The sequence below is a fragment of the Octopus bimaculoides genome, chromosome 1 (genome assembly GCF_046866305.1).
Source record: "Octopus bimaculoides isolate indiv1 chromosome 1, ASM4686630v1, whole genome shotgun sequence".
Classification (NCBI taxonomy): Eukaryota; Metazoa; Mollusca; class Cephalopoda; order Octopoda; family Octopodidae; genus Octopus; species Octopus bimaculoides.
This window is the reverse complement of record NC_142928.1, coordinates 148361691-148377376: the sequence shown is the minus strand read 5'-3', so window position 1 is coordinate 148377376 and position 15686 is coordinate 148361691. Positions and strand designations below refer to the sequence as shown.

Below are 15686 nucleotides of genomic sequence, written 5' to 3'. Positions count from 1 at the left end.
AAGGATGGTATTGTGCCTTGTTTTTGTGAACACCTTCATGTTATTGCAGCACATAGTTTATTATTTATTTTTATTGTTACATACTTTACTTTGAAGTGGAAGTGGAGTCTCTTATCAGCTAGGTAGACTGAGGCAAAATTATGTACCTTTCTTCAGATTGCAATAATTACAACACTATAACTGCCAGCAATGTTTGAACTCAATCATGAGGTCAGTAGACTAGCAGATTAACCACACAGCCCCTGGTGGGAGGATATATATATATATATATATGTGTGTGTGTGTGTGTGTGTGTGTGTGTGTGTGTGTGTGTGTATTTAAAAATCTTTTTTTTAAATGCTATTCAGTTACAGTAATTCCTTTTGTTTTTTTTTTGTAGTGGTTGCGGTAGTAGTGAAGAATAGTTGGAATAGGTTTTGTAATAATCTATAATTTACAGTCTTTCTTTTAAATTTAATTATCACTTAGTCCAATTACTAATTAATTGATAAGTTCAATTTTTGTAGCAGATAGATATCATCATCTTTTAACGTCTGCTTTCCGTTCTGGTATGGGTTGGTCGGTTTGACTGACAACTGGCAAGTCAGGAGGCTGCACCAGGCTCCAATCTGTTCTGGCAAGGTTTCTATAGCTGGATGCCCTTCCTAATGCCAACCACTCTGATAGTGTAGTGGGTACTTTTGATGTGCCACTGGCACAGGAGTCAGTCAGGTGGCACTGGCATCGACCATGCTTGAGTGGTGCTTTTTTGCGTGCCACCGGCAAGGGACCCAGCCAGGCAGCACTGGCATCAACCATGCTTGGGTGGTGCTTTTTATGTACCACCAGCACAGGAGCCAGTCAGGTGGCAGTGGCATTGGCGACACTTGAATGATGCCTTTTACGTGCCACCAGCACGGGTGCCAGGCAGGTGGCACTGGCATTGGCCATGACCACAATTTCACTTGACTCAACAGGTCTTCTCATGCATAGCATATTGCCCGACGATTGTAGGGTACTTTTAAACGGGCCAGTTATGCAACACTGACATCGGCCATGGACATGACATGATCTCATTTGGCTGGCTGGGTCTTCTCAAGCACAGCATATCTCCAAAGGCTTCGGCCACTTGTCTGTGAGGCCCAATATTCGAAGGTTGTGCTTCACCACCTCATCCCAGATATTCTTGGGTCTACCTCTTCCATAGGTTCCCTCCACTGTTAGGGTGCGACACTTCTTCACACAGCTATCCTCATCCATACGCAACACATGACCATACCAGCACAGTTGTCTCTCTTGAACATCACATCTGATGTTTCTTATGTCCAATTTTTCTCTCAGGGTGCTTACTCTGTCATGTATGTACTCTGACGTTACACATCCAATGGAGCATACTAGCTCCATTTCTTTCAAGCCTGTGCATTTCCTCAGCAGTTACAGCCCATGTTTCACTGCCGTGTAACATGCAGGCATCATACAGTCTACCTTTCACTCTGAGCAAGAGGCCCTTTGTTACCAGCAGAGATACGGGCTCTTTGAATTTTGCCCAGGCTATTCTTATTCTAGCAGCTATGCTCTCAGAGCATCCACCCCCACTACTGACTTGGTCAGTTGGGTAACAAGCTATCAACTACTTCTAGTTTTTCCCCCGGCATGTGATGGAATCTGTTTTCTGTACATCTTTGGTGTTTATTGTCCCTGTGCATCTGCCACACACAAAACTATCTTCCCAGTTAACCTTCCTTTGATAATGCTGCCCCTCTTATATGTCCATAGCTTACACCAGGTACATCTTATGGAGTTTCTAGCTATGCCTTTTCTGCAGATTGAGCAGGGCCATCTACCAGAAGGGATTTGTGATTCGTCTGCCTTCCTACTTACTAAGACTTTGGTTTTTGCTATATTGACTCTTAAGGCTCTTCGATTCTAGACCTTGCTTCCACACCTGAAACTTCTCTAGTTCTGGTAGTGACTCAACTATTAGAGCAAGGTCATCAGCATAGAAGAGCTCCTGGGACAGCGTGTTTTGAATTCCTCTGTTATTGCCTGCAGGACTATGATGAACAAGAGGGGGCTGAGGACTGATTCTTGGTGAACCCCTACTTTTACCTGGAATTCTTCACTATGCTCGTTGCCAACTCTCACCTTACTGACAGCACCCCTGTACATGGCTTGTACAATTCTCACTAACCACTCATCTATCCCTAGTTTCCACATTGACCATCGGATAAGGGATTGGGAGACCCTGTCAAAGGCTTTCTCCATGTCAATGAAAGCCAAGTACAGAGGTTTATCTTTGGCTAGGAATTTCATCATCATCATCACCACCACCATCATTACTACTACCAACATTGTAGTTAATGTCCTGGTTTCAAATTTAGTTGTGGTCAACTTTGCTTTCATCCTTTCAAGGCTGACCTTTCAGGGTTGATAAAAGAAGTACCGGTTGAGCAAAGGGGTCAATGTAATTAACCAGCCCCTTTCCACAAAATTCCAAGTTTTGTGCCTCTAGTAGAAAGAATTATTTTATGCCTACTTCCCAAGCTTGTAATGAGGAAAGAATCACTAAGTAAATGTACTACAGTGTACAGTAATTGTGGTAAAATATATTCAGAGAATAAAATGCTCTAGCATCTGCTTAATGATAAAAATAAAATTATCATGTTAGTGTTAACATATTTAATATAGAAAGCATTAAAAGCCAACTAATAATAAAAAAAATAGAAGCAATTATTGAAGAGAAAGCAATACTAGCCATTGGTTAATATTATTTTGAATCTTTTGGTAAGAGAGATAAATATGAATGTGTTTGCTGCTCTACTCTTTCTTTTAATTCTCTAACCATATTTCTTATTAAAAGTTTGTTTATATACACTTGTGGTTGTTACACTTCTGTATTGTTTTCTTTTGTTATTTAGAAGCGTTCTTTAAAAGTTGCTATTATTCAGCTTTCAGTCAACTCTGTTCCAAAAGACCAATGATTAAAGGTGTCGAAGCCATAGTCAAGCTCTCTTCCTTTCTCACATAGTGTATTCTAAATGAACATAATTCCAATGTCTCATTTTTTGAAGACGACGATGATGATGATGATCATCATCATTTAACATCCATTTCCATGCTGGCATGGGTTGGACAGTTTGGCAGAAGCTGGCCAGCTAAAGGGTTGTTCAGGCTCCATGTCTGTTTTGGTATGGTTTCTATCGCTGGATGCCTTTCCTAACACCAACCACTTTACAGAGTGTATTTACGCAGCACTGGCATGGGTGCTTTTTATGTGGCACCAGCACTTACAAGCCCACAAGATTAGGGAAGCTCAGCTGGAGAGGGTCTCAAGGAGTAAGCCTGGATGCAAGGGCAACCACATTTTACTTAACTTGGCATGTCTTTTTAAGTACAGCAAACTGCCAGGAGTTTCAGTCCCTTGTCATCCTCTCTGTGAGTCCCAACGTTTGTAGATCCTTTCTCACCACTTCATCCCATGTCTTCCTGGGTCTACCTCTTCCATATGTTCCCTCTACAATTTGAGATCAGCACCTCTTGATGCAACTATCCTCATTCATACCAGCGCCGTCTTCTCTCTAGCACACTACATCTGATGCTACATATACCCACTTTTTCTCTCAAATCACGCTCTATTGTATATGCACACTGACATTACCCATCTAGTGAAGCATACTGGCCTCACTTATTTCTAGTCCTCACATATCCTCAATAGTCACAGCCCATGTCTCACTGCCATGTAGCATAGTTGTCTGTACATAGGCATCATACACTCTGCCTTTCACTCTGAGGGAAAGGCCCTTTGTTACTAACAGATATAGTAGCTCTCTGGACTTCACCCAGCCTATTCTTATTCTAGCAGCTATGATTTCGGAATGACCACCCCCACTACTAACTTGGTCACCTAAGTAATGGAAACTGTCTACTACTTCTAGGGATCCCCCCTGGCATAAGAGGAAGTCTATTTTTTTTTTACATTCCTGATGTGTAATGTACCTGTACATCTGTCACATGTAAAGACTACTTTCTCCATTTGTCATCCAGTGATACCTCTTACGTGCCCACAGCTTGCACTGGGTACACCTTATGGAGTTTTTCCTGACATGTATCAAGTAGGGCCATCTCCCTGAAAGTGCTTGTGATTTGTCTGTTTTCCTACTAATCAATACTTTGGTCTTTGCTACGTTAATTCTAAGGCCCTTTAATTCCAGACCTTGCTTCCATACCTGAAATTTCTTCTCTAGTTCTGGTACTGATTCAGCAATAAGAACCAGGTCATCAGCATAGAGAAGCTCCCAGGGGCATCCAGTCTTAAATTCCTTAGTTGTAGTTTGGAGTTGGGGATAAGAATCGACACTTGGTGAACTCCTACTTGTACACTAAACTTCTTCCTATACTCATTGGCGACTCTCACCTTACTAACAGCATCCCTGTACATGGTTTGCACAACTCTCACTAACCTCTCATCTATCCCTAGCTTCCACATTGCTCACCAAATAAGAGAGCAGGGGACCCTTTCAAAAGCTTTCTCTATGTCAACAAAAGCCAGAGACAGGGGTTTATTTCTGGCCAGGTATTTCTCCTTCCATTGTCTCACCAGAAAGACAGCTATGATGGTGCTTATCCCTGGCACAAATCCAAACTGCATTTCATCTATGATCCTTTCTGCAACTTTCAACATCTGGTCCAGCTATTTGACACCCCTGTAATCATTTCTGTCTAGGGCATCACCTTTGCCTTTGTAGCAGTTGACTATAATGTCAGTCATTGGGTATGACCCCCTTGTGGACAACTTGATTGACTATATGGGTGACCAGGTTATATCCCACTCCGCCAACGATTTTAAGCATGGTGGGCTGGACGCTTTCCCTGTCTTTATATCCTTAATTGTTTTATCTACTAAGTTACTGTTGATTCAAATAGCTAGCATTTGTTGGGTCCACATTCAGCAGCCTTTCATAGTGGCACTTGCAAGCCTCCTTCTTTGCAGAATCACTAACTGCAAGTGAGCCATCATCTATGCAAACATTTCTCCCTTACCACATCATGACTTTCTCTGATACACTGTCTAGCAGATTGAAACACTTCAAGCCTCTGATCCTTATAATGCAGAACATTGGCAAACTTCCTCCTTTCTGCTTCTCCCCTGGCTATCTACACCTGTCTTCTAGCCTCTCTCCTAGCTACGTGATATAGTTCCCTGCTACCACCACTCTTCCAGTCCTGTTTTTTTGCTCTAATGACCTTGTGTACAGCATCATTCCACCACCACATCACCCGAGGTTTGGTTGGGACTTTGCATCAGCTGTAGATTTGGTCTGTGGTACTCAGTAAGCTGTCCCCCAGTTGCTCTCTACGACACAGGTCTGTAGTTTCTCCTTCTCGTCAAATTTCTCAGTTAGGGTGTCCCTAAATCTCTGACCACATAAAGGATCCTTAAGCTTCCAAATCCTTCTTTTCCAGATTGACCTGCTTCTTAGCATCCTTCTAGCCTGAAGTCCAAAGCCACTAATAAAGACTAGTCCTTGCTGGGGTGGATGGGGGTACATTCTTCACTAATTTATGTTGTGTGGATGTGGATATTAATGACTTGTAGGGATGCAGTATTTCATTATGCAACCATGATATACTTTAAAGTATATTAAATGTTTTTGTAAGTCAGTACCGTGGATATGACTGTTGTTTCTGGTTGGTAGAGTGTTCATGCTGATGCCTCCTCATTGACTTGTTCTATAAAAAAGAAGTATACAATGTAAAAGGAATATAACAACTATAACTGAACTGGATTATAATTTTCAACTACAATATAACATGGTTAGACATATGTCCTACATTTATAATTAGAATTCAATCCACCTGTTAGATTTTTTTAATTGTAATACAAAGACTGATATTTCTATGGATATGAGAAGAAGCAGAAGAATAAGCCAACTTCACTAGGTTAGAAAATACAAAAGTTCATGAATTATTTTTCTGTTTTTTAATCACTTGGTCCTTCGCTCCCTTTTGTAAACTTCACTCTTTTGCAAGTATTTAGGCCAGACTTCCTGTTTAAGGATACATCTCTCTCTCTTCTCCTTCTCACAAGTCCGAAAGCGCTTATAAAAGGTCATAGGCAGTGTCTTTTGTCTTTATTCAAAGATGAAAGGAAAAAAAAAAAATGAAGATCTTGATTATCATTACTAATCACAGTAAATACTTTTCTATGTTGACCTGGATTCTACATCTTTCCATATGTGAAATCTCAGTCTAGGGTTCATCTCCTTATCTTCGGTTTGTTATGCGTGTTTCATCTTAGGTCTACTGAATCATTTACTTCTTTCTAACTCTTATAATTTCTGTAATCAGCATGTATTATCCACATCCACTTATAATAACATGTCTGCACCAATACACTCATACCAGTCAACAAACCAATTGATGTGTTTGCTATTCTCTTTATTTTTTTCTTGCACTGCCCCAACTGTCTCTTGACTTTGCATTGCTGTTCATTCGATCATACTTGACACCTTCCTCTACAATTGTTGCACATCTTATATCTTTTCTGCTTTTGTTTACTTTTTATTTTTTAAAAATTTTGTATCAAGTAATTTATGAACAAAAGTATAATTGATTACAGGTTTCCAGTGGGTAAATCATTAGTTCATTGCATATATATAATCTCTTGTCACTTGATAATGCAAGTGATTAGGGACTATCGAAAGTGGAAGAACAAATACCCTCTTGGAGAGTTTTATTTGAAAACACTTTGTTTTTTCTCAATGATGATCTTTGTTGATATATTTCAGCAAAAGACACATAACCACAAACACACACACACACAACATGCCAACAATCTTATGTTCATATACACTTGTACACACACTTACATTAATCTGAGGTTATTATTTTAAAGCAAGTTTTAAGCATAACAATGGAACATTTACTGATTAGAGGACTCAATACTAAGTGTAGAGTCAAACTTTTTGGCAAAATCTGTGTTAACTGCTTGAACAAGCCACCATATGAAACTCAAATGCCATATATATATATATTTATATATTTATTCATATAATGGATACTAAAACGAATGGTTTGCACCTGGTAGCTTACTGGCGAAGCACAGCCATTAAATAAAATAACAGATGGTAAAAATGAGAAATGAACACAATGCTAGATGTGTCGAAACAGCTCTCGTGATTAATAATAAATTCTCATATATTCCATATATATATATATATATATCTATATTTATGTGTGTGTATATATATATATATATATATATATATATATATATATATATATATATATATATATATATATATATATATATATGTATATATATATATATATATGTATATATATATATATATGTATATATATATATATGTATATATATATATATGTATATATATATATGTATATATATATATGTATATATATATATGTATATATATATATGTATATATATATATGTATATATATATATGTATATATATATGTATATATATATATGTATATATATATATGTATATATATATATGTATATATATATATGTATATATATATCTGTATATATATATCTGTATATATATATCTGTATATATATATATGTATATATATATATGGATATATATATATATGTATATATATATGTATATATATATGTATATATATATGTATATATATATGTATATATATATATGTATATATATATATGTATATATTTATATGTATATATTTATGTGTATATATTTATGTATATATATTTATGCATATATATTTATGTATATATATATATATATATATATATATATATATATATTATGTATATATATATATATATATATATATATATTATGTATATATATTTATGTGTATATATATATATATATATATTTATGTATATATATATATATATATATATTTATGTATATATTTATGTATATATATATGTATATATTTATGTATATATATGTATATATTTATGTATATATATGTATATATTTATGTATATATATGTATATATTTATGTATATATATGTATATATTTATGTATATATATATGTATATATTTATGTATATATATGTATATATTTATATTTATGTATATATATGTATATATTTATGGATATATATATTTATGTATATATATATATATATATATATATATATATATATATATATGTATATATATATATATACACATATTCATATATTGATATATACATATATATATATATTTATGTATATAATATATATATATATATGTATATATATATATATGTATATATATATATATATATATATATATATTTATGTATATATCAATATATATATGTATTTATGTATATAATATATATACATATATATATATATATATATATATATATATATATATATATATATATATATATAGCGCAGCATAAAGGCGGAAAGTCACGGTGGTGCTCCAGTATGACCACACCCACTTGGCTGGAACGCATAAATAAATAAATATCAATATATATATATTTATGTATATATCAATATATATATATATATATATATATATATATATATATATATATATATATATATTTATGTATATATATATATATATATATATTTATGTATATATCAATATATATATATATTTATGTATATATCAATATATATATATATTTATGTATATATCAATGTATATATATATTTATGTATATATCAATATATATATATATATATATAAAGGCAGGTTAAGGCAGGTTAACTAGCAAGTTAGTTTTTGTTTGTGGCAGATGTTCAGGTGCAATAAAGACTGCAAACAAACAGGAAACAACTTCTATCTCATTCCAGGGTGAAAAACTAGAGGTAGTCGATAGCTTCCGCTATCTGGGCGACCAAGTTAGTAGTGGGGGTGGGTGCGCTGAAAGTGTAGCTGCTAGAATAAGAATAGCCTGGGCAAAGTTTAGAGAGCTCTTACCCCTGCTGGCGACAAAGGGACTCTCACTCAGAGTAAAAGGCAGACTGTATGACGCATGCGTACGAACAACCATGCTACATGGCAGTGAAACATGGGCTGTAACTGCTGAGGACATACGTAAGCTCGCAAGGAATGAAGCCAGTATGCTCCGTTGGATGTGTAATGTCAATGTGAATACCCGTCAGAGTGTAAGTATCTTGAGAGAAAAGCTGAACATTAGAAGCATCAGTTGTGGCGTGCAAGAGAGACGATTGCGCTGGTATGGACATGTGGTGAGAATGGAGGAGGATAGCTGCGTGAAAAAGTGCCACACCCTAACAGTTGAGGGAACCCGTGGAAGAGGTAGGCCCAGGAAGACCTGGGCTGAGGTGGTGAGGCAAGACCTTCGTACATTGGGCCTCACCGAGGCGATGACTACGGACCGAGACCTTTGGAAATGGGCTGTGCGTGAGAAGACCCGGCAAGCCAAGTAAGATCGTTGCCAGTGCCCCTGAACTGGCTCTTGTGCGGGTGGCACATGAGATGCACCATTTTGAGCGTGGCCGTTGCCAGTACCGCCTGACTGGCTCCCGTAGGATTTTCGAGTGAGATCGTTGCCAGTGCCCCTGGACTGGCTTGTGCGGGTGGCACATAAAAGACACCATTTCGAGCGTGGCCGTTTTCGTGCGGGTGACACGTAAAAGCACCCACTACACTCTCTGAGTGGTTGGCGTTAGGAAGGGCATCCAGCTGTAGAAACTCTGCCAAATCAGACTGGAGCCTGGTGTTCACCAGTCCTCAGTCAAATCGTCCAACCCATGCTAGCATGGAAAGCGGACGTTAAACGATGATGATGATGATGATGATGATATATATATATATATATATATATATATATATATATATGGATATTTATATAAATAAATGTACAAAAGTTCTAAACTTAATCATGTGTTCATTCACTCCAAATACTTGACAGAGCATTGATTGTTTGGACATGTTCAGTCAATCGCAGGGAACCTACAAAAATTTCTAAGACCAGTCATGTGACTATCCTTTACCAATCAAATCCTAAGGTGATGAAAACTCACCCTACTCGCAAAATACTATATGCTTTTTGCAGCAATGAACCGTTGTTGATTTCGAAAAAGGAGAAAAGGGAGAAATAAGCTATATTAAATCTCTGTGTGAGATATTTATGTATATATATATATATATATATATATATATATATATATATATATATATATTGTTATGTTATATTCTGTTAAGAACGTAATAGAGTACAGTCTAAAACTTGTTCGCCTTCAGATTTCATCTGGTACTATCCAGTAGTAGTATTATACCTACTGCCAGATTTGCATTGGGGATTTTGTAGTATGTGAATAGATAATTAAATAAATTGGAGTCAACAAGGAGGGATACAGTTGACTATTTGTTTGTAATCACTACGGTTGTTTCCGTGCAATGTAATTCTCCAGGCTTGCAGGTATTTGGTTATGTAACTGTTTCCCTGCATCATGAGATCTAGTTGTTTTTCCTAAAGTGATATATATATTCCTCAGGAGACAATGTTTATATATTGCCTGAAGAAACACAACTAGTTATCATAATGCAGGGAAACAGTTACATAACCAAATACCTGCAAGCCTGGAGAACTATGTTGTTTGGAAACAATTGTAGTGATTACAAATAAATGTCCAACTGTACTCCTTCTTGTTGACTCCAACTTATTCTATATATATATGTGTGTGTGTGTGTGTGTGTGTGTGTGTGTGTGTGTGTGTGTGTGTGTGTGTGTGTGTGTGTGTTTATATAGATATATATTTACTTAAACAAATGCAGTAAAGAAATCTATTATTTGTATTCTCATGCAATAGTTACAGTTATTTCTTAACCCTTTAGCATTCAGATTATTCTGTCAAATGTAAGCTGTTTTATTCACATTGGCTTGAATTAATCATGAATTATTTTGTAACTTTGAGATTTCATTGATGTGATTGTTTATTTTTAGAAAGACAGTGTAGAGTAGATGTGAGAAGCCAAATCTAACTGGTTTAGGCATAAAATAGGTAGAAAATTTGGGCCAAATATGGTCTATTTAAATGCTAAAGGGTTAAATCTTTTAGATCTGCCACTTCACTGAAAACTTCTTTTCTATCTCACCTTTTTTGAAGGCAACGTCTTAATTTTTTCATCATATCTCTTAATATAACTTCTCTTTGTCTTTCTTATAAACATAACAATTATGATCAATAGTAACTCCTAACTTAATATCCTTAACTAATGTCACCTTCTTTATTAAACAGTATTATTTATCTCTCAAACTGCTTAAAGCAATTTAAAAAAATGTTATTCTGCTATTTGAATATTAAGAAGAATGAATGCACTCATGCTCAATGTTGTCTCTTGCCCGCCATTCTCATACATGTGTGTATATGTATCTATATATATATGTATATGTAGTTGTTATTAATGTTGCCTAACTTACAGTTTTAATGTGTTCAGTTTGGTTTTTGTTTGTTGAATATTTATTTTATGTTAAATTTCTATGACTAAGAATTTCTGTTCTTTTTGGAAAACGTAATGAAAATTAATTTTGAGGATTTTTTTTTTTTGTTTATATATGCATTCATGTTTACAGTTTGTCTGAACATTTAAATGTCATTGTTTCAACATTGATAGTAGTTGTCTAGACATTTACAATAATTGTCTGAATATGTATACAGGTTGTCTGTGCATGTACAGTGGATACAATGGCTGTCTGAGCATTGACAGTGGATAATGTCTGAGTATTGAGTGGTTGTCTGAGCATTGACAGTGGTTGTTTGAGTATTTACAAAGAGTATCTAAGCATTGACAGTGGTTGTCTGAGCATTGTCAGTGGGGGACTGAGCATTGATCAGTTGGTTGAGCATCGATGGTGGTTCTTTAGACTTTTACAACAGTTTTCTGTGCATTAAGAGTGGCAGTCTGTACATTACCAGTGTCTGTTGTTGTCATTTGACCCCATGTTATCAAGCAGATCTTATGAAGCAGACCTATAATCAAAGATATTTTAAGCCTGATCATTCAGTCTTTATAATTTCCAAAAGACATAATGCACCTAAGACCTAAGTGTAATTTGAGGGGGATTTAACTATTATTTCTAGAAGATCAAATGGATATGTAGAAATTCTCTCATTGGTTTGTACAGTGATTGTCTGAGTCTGTATAGTGAGTGGTTGACTAGCTCAACTATGATTTGAATACTGAGTGTATGCCTCTATATCTAATCTGTGAGCATATTCTTTCAGCAAAGGGCAGAATATAGTTTTCTGATTGGAACGCTGTGTTGAGAGTACTTATTTTATTGACACCGTCCTCTCTTTAGAAAGATTTAAAGTAACATCTAACTTGGTAGTCCTTCAGCTTTCAATTGAAAGGGATTAATCTAAATATTATACTCTACAATTGTGATTACCACTGTCATTGTCTCATGACTTCTACTGTTTGCAGTTATGCAATGAAATAAAACTAGTGCCAAAGAAGTTTTGCCATTTTCTAGCTAATCTTTAGTTCATAGTTAGAAGCAATAAACATCTCTCTTTCTCTCTCTTTCTCTCCCTCTCTCTCTTTCTCTCCCCCCCTCTCTCTCTCTCTCTCTCTCTCACACACACACACACACACACACACACACACACACACACACACACAGACACACACATGTAATAGAACTTAAAACATAAAAATGTATGTGCGTATATATATATATATATATATATATATAATGGGTGCAAATATGTCAGACAAAGCATGATAGATGCTGACAGTTAATACTCAGAATGGGCCAGAAACTTTAAATCCAGCATTGGATGAAAGGAAACAGAATATAGGTTGACAAGAGTTAGCTATAGGCAATATTCCAGTTGGGTTAATGAAAGCACAATAAAATAAAATATTGACAGGCAGTTGTTAATGGCATTGAAGCATTTATAAAATGGATATACAGAAATGAGTGTAAAAGATACATATAAATTAAGCAGAAGAATAGGAAATTCAGGAATGTGAGAGTTTATAGTAGTTCTTCATAGATAAGTAGATATTCTGAAAGTTCATACTTTAATATCACAGATAAAAGAAAGGAGAATCTGAGTAGTTTTTTGTAGTCGTTCTTCATTGATAGTTTGGTAAATATCTATTCACTTTAAAATGAAGCTTCAAATCTTCTCTTGTGAAAACAACAGATTATTGAGTCTATTGAGTAATATTTGGAACTAAGCACAAAATCAACTTATTGCTTTATTTTACAAAATTTCACTAAGGCATCAAATTGTTGGTATTAACTTATTTACTGGCAGCTTTTGTTTTTCTTGCTATTTGCTGTTAAATGTGTTCTTCATGTATTTTGCATTGATTTACTGATATTTGTAGTTGGTCATTGGTGTCAGCAAACTAATAACCTTATACAATATTAGTACCCTTGTGCAATGTAAATAATATTGTTTGTGTTCTTATTTATTTCATTTTTACAGGTGTTGATTGGAAGTCTCTAACAATTCCAGCATCTTTACCAATTACAACAGACTTTTTCCCAGATCTGCGTAGTTTGAATGCTGATTTTGTAGTTTATCATTACATCATTTTGCCTGAAATTGTGAACAGTGAATACTGGACAAAGTAAGTTTCACAAAGTTTTTCAGATAAAGATTTGCGATAATATAAAGATTACTAGTTTATTAATTCTCATATCTAGCATGACATACATGAGTTGACCTATAACTACAAAGATATGTTTACAGATTTACCTTCTGAAATTTAGAGGTAGTAAAAAAAACCCTAAAACTAGAAGCTTATTTTCCCAAATTGCATAGAGGACATCAAGAAGTACAATTTAACTTACTAGATGTGTAAATTTAAGAAGATAATTCTGATGCACATGAGACATACATACACATACTAAAGACAGAAGGAGAAAGAGAAGAGGGAAAAAAATAAAGGCAAGTACAAACAGTGTAATATACATACATGTACATAGGACACACACACACACACACACACACACACACACACACACACACACATGTAAATGTATGTGCTGATAGAGATACATACCACAGGAGGACAAAATGGAATAAGCAGGACAAGAGGAGACACATGGGAGGGAGAGTCATTGATGAGGTCATTGAATGTGAGACAAATGTGTGAACTAAAGATAATACAAATAAAAACTAAAGCGAAGATAGAATAAATAGTGGATGTGTTTAATTGGAAAAAAGAAAAACCCCACCCCCTAGTATAATAAGTATAACAATACTTATATATTTTGTCAAGAGAGAGCTGTGTTTCCTTTTAAAGGATAGGTTCTTTGGCAAATGAACAATTACTGTTATCATTTAAGTCTTCTAGTAAAATGATTTTCTATGTTCTCTCAAGAATATTTTTCATTTTAATTCACTAGTTTTCATATAAAATGTTTTTATCATAATTTTGTATAGAACATTCTACTTTCTAATTCTTTAACATATTAAAAATGTTAACATTTTTGCAAACATCAATTTAGATTCAGTTCTACTCAGAGAATACTCTTTTGTTTACTTAATTAAATTTTATGCATTTTATCAACAGTCTACCAAGCAACCCAGATGAGAAATGCTACCGAAAGCCTCCAATGGACACAGAGCAATTGTTCAGGGAGCTGATATCACAAAGATTATCACAGGTTAAGTGTTTCTACTATAGTGGTTGTGGTGGTGCGATTGCACCTTGAGAGTTCCCCTCTGAAGCATAATCAAGGTAAGGTTGCTTTGTGGAAGACCAGCAGTTGCCTATGCATACCAGTCTCTCCTCCCCAAGCCATCAGTATTGTCTAAGGGAAAGGCAAAAAATGATAGAGCTTGGCACCAGTGACATTGCAACTCACTTCTACAAGTGAGTGAACTGGATCAATGTGAAATAATGTGTCTTGTTCAAAAACATGACACACGGCCTAGTCTAGGAATTGAACTCACAACTTCACAATTCTAAACTCAATGCTCTAACCACTAAGCCATGTACTTTCACATAATGGTGATGGTGGAGAAGTAAATAAAATAAAATAAAACCTTTTCCATTGATTTAATATTTACAGTGTTTATAAGGGGGTCTGTCACTTTGTAAAGATGGATAATGGAAGCAAGATGATTTGTGATGTTTAATATGGACTTCAGTGACATGGCTTCCACATGTTTTTATCAAATTTTCAATACTTTTTCCACATGATGATCAAATTAATTACTTGATAAGCTGGAATATTCAAAATAACAAAATCTTTATATACTTGCTGCAATTAAGAGATGGAGCAGTTGAATGGCAAAGCTGGTAGATAACTAAGTGAATAGTTGTAAGTCCAAACCTCACCAAGACACATGTTTCTGATTACATCAGTTTGGTACGGTTCTTTCTCAAATGAGGTTGAATTGAATTGAACCAGTTTCAGCTCATGAGCTATGGATATGCTGGGGCACCGCCATTTAAATTGTTTATTACAAATTCACACCATTTGTTATAGAACCAGCTAATCCATGCTCTCATGGATCTGGGTTTCAGTATCATCATCATTATCATCACCAGCATCATGTCCACTATTGTCATTGATCATAATGATTGCAACTGAGTGAACTCATTAAAGGCACTCCAGGGTCAAGTGGTGGTGGTAAATTTGGTGATGGATTGAGTCCCCTATTCAAACACATGTACATTCCATCTGATTGACTTCTACATAGTTTCCATTCTACCACATTTCTCTCACAAGACTTTGGTAGACCCA

At 35.0% G+C, this 15686-nt stretch overlaps 1 protein-coding gene across 4 annotated transcripts in view; it reads left to right on the top strand.

Annotated features, from left to right (window-relative positions):
* Window positions 1–15686, top strand: part of LOC106883578 (GATOR complex protein Iml1) — a 137056-nt gene that overhangs the window by 84224 nt on the left and 37146 nt on the right. For all 4 annotated transcript variants that reach the window (XM_089359606.1, XM_052971322.2, XM_052971325.2 and 1 more), the window contains 2 exons: window positions 13414–13558; window positions 14507–14600. In XM_089359606.1, the coding sequence (XP_089215732.1) occupies window positions 13414–13558; window positions 14507–14600 (239 nt within the window). The remainder of the gene's footprint in view (window positions 1–13413; window positions 13559–14506; window positions 14601–15686) is intronic.